The sequence below is a fragment of the Centruroides vittatus genome, unplaced genomic scaffold (genome assembly GCF_030686945.1).
Source record: "Centruroides vittatus isolate TY-2023 unplaced genomic scaffold, ASM3068694v2 contig_634, whole genome shotgun sequence".
NCBI lineage: Eukaryota > Metazoa > Arthropoda > Arachnida > Scorpiones > Buthidae > Centruroides > Centruroides vittatus.
Window position 1 is genome coordinate 1,118,760 of NW_027122389.1, and position 7,254 is coordinate 1,126,013.

The 7,254-nt window shown below is 49.5% G+C and overlaps 1 protein-coding gene across 1 annotated transcript; it reads right to left on the reverse strand.

Moving 5' to 3' along the window:
• Positions 1-1,691: 1,691 nt before the first annotated feature.
• LOC136979738 (uncharacterized) lies at positions 1,692-5,021 on the reverse strand (the record flags this gene model as incomplete). Its single annotated transcript, XM_067275759.1, has 3 exons — positions 1,692-1,992; positions 3,901-3,986; positions 4,393-5,021. Coding segments are annotated over 3 exons (954 nt in total), but the record flags the coding sequence as incomplete, so codon positions are not given.
• Between the last annotated feature and the right edge of the window lie 2,233 nt (positions 5,022-7,254).

Sequence of the window (7,254 nt, forward strand, 5' to 3'; positions counted from 1 at the left end):
TGATACGTCTGTTCTGTTTGTCTGCGCGTCAATCACTACACTTTAATTTTTCTTGTAGGGGCGGCTGATCCTCCCTGCCCCTAGCGGGCACGTCCTTCATTTATAGGTCTATAATTTTTTTCAAATTTCGTTTTAATAACTTCGATGTCCAACGGGGTGCGGGAGGGAGCCGAGCGCAGGGTATCGTACCGATTAAACAATTATTTATTGTGTGACTCGTTACAAATGTTTACTGAATGTTTTGAAAAATTCAAAGTTTACCAAAGAAACGGAAAACGGAGAATCCGCACTCGACGTTTACTGAATCCGTTTAACTCCGCGGAATCAGAGGTACAATTTTTGAATTCGGAATCACTTCGTGTTAATATCCGTTACGCAGTTGACGTAGTACGTTTAAAAATGTGGAATTTTAGCGCGATTTCATTGACTCAAAAAGAGAATAAACCGTCTTAAAAATGGTTTTCGTCCCTTAATTACAAGAATCTGGCAAACGCGTTATGTTCGGGAGTTGGTCTACCGAAGCTTCGTTATTAAGGTTACGACTAAAACCAATTTTATAAACTTTCGCTGTATTGTAATTGGCGAATTCTGTCGAAATGGCAAATTTTTCATTCGAGCAGAATCGGAGATACGATAGAAAACCACCTATGGAATTTCGGGACTTGTATATGTCTGAACTGAGGGGACCGAGACGAGTTCGACGATACCCTACTTTTGGACCGGAGACGAAAAATAAAGTTACCGTATTTTTTCGGCCATCGCGCGACGATCGGGAGTCGCGTCGCTCTCTCCGCTAAGCCTATCGCGTGTTTAACAGGCAGTCCGGCAAGTCGGCCATATATACCTTCGACAGAGGCAGATGTCGATCCACGAGCACGCCGATCGTCTGTAGTCGGAGTTAAGTTCTTTTCGCACACTCTCGCGCTCCTCCGCCTCGGAGCCTACGGCCCCTCGGCCGCCGACACGCTCGCTGTCGCTGGCGGTCGGCTAGTGCTACGCGGGGCTTTCGCGGCTCGTCCAACAAACCTAACCTATCCTTCCGGGAGATGGTTTGCGGAGTTTACCGCAAGAGACGGTACGAGCAACTACGGTGCCATCCGCACGATAGCATTTAAAAAGTATGACGACCTTCTTATTTTTCGTCTCCGGTCCAAAAGTAGGGTACCGTCGAACTCCGAGTCCCGAAATTTCGTAGGTGGTAATCTATAGTACGGCCGCAGGATCATTTCGAAAACGGCCGAATTTTCGGACGTTCGAACTCTCGTTTCCCATTCCAAATGTTTTCCGGTGTTTGCTTCTACTTCATCCGGGATTCGCGACGTCGGCAGAATTTACCCTAGGCAAAACCGCGAGATTTTTGCAGCGATTTAGGAAAGTGACCGAGGAAAAAGTGTTCGGTTTTCCAGGGTTTTGACGCGTTAATAAAGGATTTTTAATTTCAGAATTGAAAAATGACAAAATTTACAAGGTTTTATTCGACGACTATTTACAAATGTCGTTAGCGAGGTTTGAGGCCGAAGTTTCAACGCGAAAACGTGTACGTCGGACGTTCGACGCCGCTTTCCTCTAAGCCTAGAAGTTTGACAATGGCGTTTGGAAAGTCGGTCGATTCACGCTCGACATTCAAAACGCCGTTGCCAAACTTCTAGGCTTACGGGAAAGCGGCGTCGAACGTCCGACGTACACGTTTTCGCTTTGAAAACTTCGGCCTCGACTTCGCTATTAAAATGTCTTTCCGTCCTCCGGCGCCGGTTCAGACCAGAGTGGAGAGTTCGGCCACGTGCGGGCCCGAATCGGGAGGGAGGCTGGCTTCTCTGATTCGACTCAATCTGCTCTCGATCAGGGCTCGACTGGCGTCGGTCTTGTGTCCCTGCCACAGATACACGTCGTGAACCGAAGCCACCCCGCAGAAGACGATGCCCGCTCCCACCGCCGCTCCCGTCACCGCCGCCGGTAGCTCCTGGAAGTGGACGAAGCCGAACAGGATGATGCCTGCAACGATAAAGACAACGTTAAATCGGGGTCTCGTTTCGTTCCAGCGAAACTCCGACTGCGCGTAAGTACGGCCATCACGATTTAAATATCGAACGCATTTTTATCGAATGCATTATCCTAGTTAGATAGACGGCAATAGGAAAGCTTAGGGGCGGGAGGCCCCGATTAACTATCTACGAACTTCCCACGCAAACCGGAAGCCGGGTTATTTCAATTAAAAAATTCCCCCCCCCCGAAAGGTGCTAGATAGACGATCGGCGCGACTCTATTGCTGACGGGAAAAGTATAATGTACGGGGCAAGCCACTACTAATTTGAGGGGAGAGCACGTATTTTAAATTAAATAAATGAAAAATAGGATTAAAAATTGCAGTCCGGCGTCGCGACCACGTCACAATAAATAATTGCTGGTTAAAATTAAGTCTATCTTCTATTTTATAGTATTTACGGTGGTACGTGTAACCGTTTCCAAATAGCAGCAGACGTAAGATATATTTTCGGTCCCGTATTTAATTTATATTTCGGCAAAAGAAATCGACTTATATTCCTTCGAAGTGTAAATTAAGTCGTAACGATAAACGATATTTTTGGAAGTAAGACATTGGTTACGACAGTAAAAAAACCCTAAAGATTAGGGTAATTACCCGGCCATTTAAAACGTAAAGAAACGGCGACGACGCTCCAGTAAATCCATTTATCGTCGCTTAAAGTTAATTTATTTAATAGAGGCGAGAGGATTAAAGATTTCCCGTCGCCTTCAGCGTCGGGAGGAAGAAGCCAAAGAAGAAAGAGGAAGCCCACTCGACACTTAATGCCATTAAAGACTTTTCTTAGGTACGACTCGGCTTTGTTCGGATACGGAAACCGCCACGACCTTCTTCCGAACTTTTAAAACGCGTGGCCGAGCCGCCCGTTCCTTTATTAATCCCGCAGTTATAAACATACGATCGCTGCCGTTAAAAGTCGCCACGGACTTTGGTGGATACCCGTAATCCGTATATTTCCCGGTTTAGACGTCGGAAAATTTCGAATCAGTTCGAAACGAAAGGAATTTAAATCTAAGACGGAGGCGGGGGAATCTCGCGCAAATTCCTAAACCTTCTCGGTTTTAGAAACGCCGGGCCGGAAGAATCGGGTACGTAATTACGCGGACAACCGGCGTCGACATCGACCGCGAAAGAAATACTCGAGAAGCCGTTCCCTGCCGTAAAATTAGGTTTATACGCTAAACGATACAATTAACTTACCGGTTAGAGTTAACCGGGGTGGAGTACGATCCGTACGGGACGATCCGCTTCCCTACGCGACCGGGCAGGGAAGAAACGTTTCCTCAAAAAGGAGGAATTAAAAGAATGCTTAATTATTATGCCTTTGTGTCCTTTTTAACTCTATTTAAAATTTATTTTGTATACTAGTACTTTCTATATATTAACAGGACTTATTATACTGGAAATTATGGATGCAGATATTTAGTCTTACAGATCAAAAGTAATGTTCTTTATTTAGTTCACCCGAACACGTACACTTTAAACATGTGTTTCGGACTCGTTCGTCCCTGCTCGGCAGGCCTTTAATTTTTTTGTTTTTATTCTTAATTGTAGAAAGTGTCGTTTAAAGACCTGCCGAGCAGGGACGAACGAGTCCGAAACACTTGTTTAAAGTGTACGTGTTCGGGTGAACTAAATAAAGAACATTATTTTTGATCTGTAAGACTAAATATCTGCATCCATAATTTCCAGTATAATAAGTCCTGTTAATATATAGAAAGTACTAGTATACAAAATAAATTTTAAAAGAATTCTTTTTCGATTCGCCTCGGACGGAATCCGAACCGCCGAAAAGGAACCGATATAAAGGTCTTAATTAGTGGAGAAATTGTTAAAAGGAGGCGGCGGGGGAGACTTACCGGTGAAGAAGAGGGGAATGGATAGGAAGAAGCCTCCGATGGCCAGCAGACGGGTGTGAGAACTTCTCTTCAGGAACCTGTCCGTCCTGCGGAAGAAAACCACCGATTAGCCGAAGAAAAAAATAAAAATGGCCCGAATCCCGCTTTTCGAGCGTGAAAATTCTAAGAAGACCGCCGCGGAAAAGAAAATGCCGAGCGAAAATCGACGGGACGTTAGAAACGGAAACGGGAGGAAAGACACTACGACCCTCGGCATTACCGGTGGAAGGTACGGACCGACAACGAAAATTACAAAACCGGACGACGAGGAGAAATTGGCGTCCGTATTCCGACCGCAAACGCCTTCCGCTTCCGGGCTAGAAAGAAAAAGCAAACTTTTGCCCGACCGACGCCGGGTTCCGTAAAGGAGAAGGGCGCTTTGTCTTTCGTCCCGAGGGAAGGGACGGATCTCGAAACGTGGGTAGGAAAGAGGTAGCGGAGAAGTTTACTCACCTGTCCACTCCGCGCGGAGTCTGCAGCAATTTGAGAGCGAAGAGGAACTGCAGGCAGCAGACGAAGAGGCAACACAGGTCCAGGCACACGGTCAGGGTGCCCAGGGCCACCGACACCTGGTGGACGGTGGCGCCGTCCCGGCCCGAAACGGTGGCTTCCGAGCCGTCCGGGGAAGGGGCCGGGCCGGCCCTCTGCAGGAAGAAGAGGGCCAGAAAAGACAGGGGCAGAGACAGCAGACACAACAGGGCCAGCGAGGCCAGAGTCCGGTACACTCCCCGTTCCTCCTCTTCCTCGGATTCGGGCGGCCGCCCGATCCCGGTCTTCCTCCGGGCCAGCGAGGGGGATAGAGCCCGGCCACGGACAAGTCCAGCAGGGGGCGGCAGGAGCCGTCGTGAGGGGGCCCGGCGTCGAAAGTGCCGGTGCCCAGGCTGTACTTGGAGGCGCCCAGAGACCCGACGTTCAAATCGGATCGATGCGGGAGGCCTCCGTTCATCTTGTGCGAGGGGGGAGTGGGCGAGACCGAAGCCTCCAGACTGACGCTGCTCGACATCTCGGCCGAGGCGCTGCCGGGTCTTCCTACCACGCGCTCGTCCTCCGGCCGGCGCCCGATCCTTTCCGCCCGAAATCTTTCATTCTTCCGTCGATCTGCAAAAGAAATTTCCCGTTTTATTCTAAAAGGAGAAAGTAGAGAAGGGAGCCCGCCGCCGGAAGTTTATAGTTTACCGCTTCCGGTCGCGATCCGAAAGATCGTTATCGGGCGGTGCGACGAAGAATGCGGCGAAATTAACCGACTCCGAGATTGGCGGACGACGAGTCCGCGAAACGGAGAACCGTTTCCGGTTGTGGATCCGACGCGCCGCGTTCGACAAAGGTATAGTTTTGCGCGTGCAGGTAGACGTCAACGGTCGGATCGGAAAGCCGGAGTTTCGGTTCCGGTGGCCCCGGGTGGGCGAGGCGAGGGGAGAGAAAGAACCGCCGAATTTAAAAACGGGTGTCCGCGAAGAGGAAGAGGGGATTTTCCCGACTCTTCCACCCGAGTGTAAAGGCGAAGGAAAGCACCCGTAGGAATCGACCGTCGACCTCGCTTCCTTCGGAGAAGGGAGAGGGGAAAGCGCGCTGGGGAGAAAGTCCGAAGAAAGAGAGAAAGGGCTCACCTGAGGTCCTTTTAAAGGGACGAGGGGACAGCGCCAGACCACCGCGCGCGAGCTCCGTACCGCCGACGACCGTTGAAACGGTGGCCGCCGGCCACCACGTGACCGGATCCGCCAATGGCGGGAGGACGCCTCTCCGGGCTCCAACGGACGCCGAAACTGGAAGCCGGTGTACGTTAGGGGCGCGACCTCCGCTCCGGGTAGAGACCGCGACGAAGCGACGCGACGTAACCGGTTTCGTCGGGCGCTACCGGAAAAACGGCGGAGAAGAAGTCGTCGGGGTAATTTACGGGAGGCGGCGCGCCGGAAGGGCTTTTTTAGACCAATGGGAGGCGCGTCGACCAGAATTTAAACCGGAGTCGGCCGGTCGGAGACGACACCCGTCCCAACAACGACGGGAAGAAAGCAAATCGGGCCGAGAGCGAAAAAGCGTAACAACTTCGGACGTCCCTTTCCGCTTTTCGACTAATAAAGAAGGGTCTCCGACCGTTCGCCTTTATCGTTCGTCGAGGGGCGCGATTTCTTCCGAAAGAGAAGGCGAAAACGTTCTCCGCCTCCCACTAGGCGCGACCACCCGTAACCGGGCTCTTCTCCCGCCGGGCTGCAGTTTTCCACTTCTTCGGCTCGTTCGTTTTTCCCGAATTTAGCCGATCTCCCTCCTCCGGCGCGGGAAACGGACGTCCGTTTTCCGACGGATAGGAAAACGTTCGATTTCTCCGCAAATCTCCCGACTGTTTGGATAAAACCGTGGCTAAACGTCGGGGAAAATAAGACCACGAAACGAACGGAGTATAATTTTCTAGCGTTAAATTAAAGTTTCGCGTAAATAAAGTTAATAAACTCAGAGAAACGACCGCGCCACCGCGCTTTAAAAATATTCTCGCCACCGGCCGCTCGTTACTCGCGTTTTCGTTCTACATTTGTTCCGCGTGGTGGGGCCGGAGGCCTCCGAGCGCTTAAAACGGCTGGCAACGAGTTTACCTAAACAATTTTATTAGAATTATTGGTTGCGTCCGGATCGTACGCTTTAAGAAAGCGCAATACCGAAAGGCTACTTTAAGCCGACGAAACTTTAAACCGCCGAAAATGTTTACGTAAATGTAAATAATTAAGGATGCGCACTGGTGTAAAGCGATTGGTCCGCAATTTACAAAACTCCGTCTTTCCTTAATCTCGAGAACGGAGTTAGATAGACGAAAGGCGAGACCACACACCGAAAGCTTAGGGGCAGGAGGCCCCCGATCAACTATATACGAACTTCCCGCGCAAATCGGAAGTGACATTATTCGGATCGTCGAAAGGAAAGTACGACGTGTCCTTCGGTACTAATTCGAGGTAGAGAGTATATGTTTTAAGTCGAATAAATTAAAAGTACGATTAAAAATTGCAGCCCGGCATCGCGATCGCGTGGCAGTAAATAATTGCTCGTTGCTAATCTGTATATATATATATTTATTTATTTACGATAAAATCTGTCAAAATGGGAAAAGGGATAGATCCGACGGAGAAAAAATGCGGACAAATTGATATTTTACCATCGCGCCGTTGCCTACAGTTATATTCAAAAAACAACTGAAAAACAACGGTGGAAGACCTACCGAGTCGAGTGCGAGAGACGAGGCAATTAGAGTTAATTAAATAAAGATTTGTCCTAGTACCGTTGGGAATGATAAAATCGTCGGGACGACTGAAGAAAACCTCTCTTATCCGA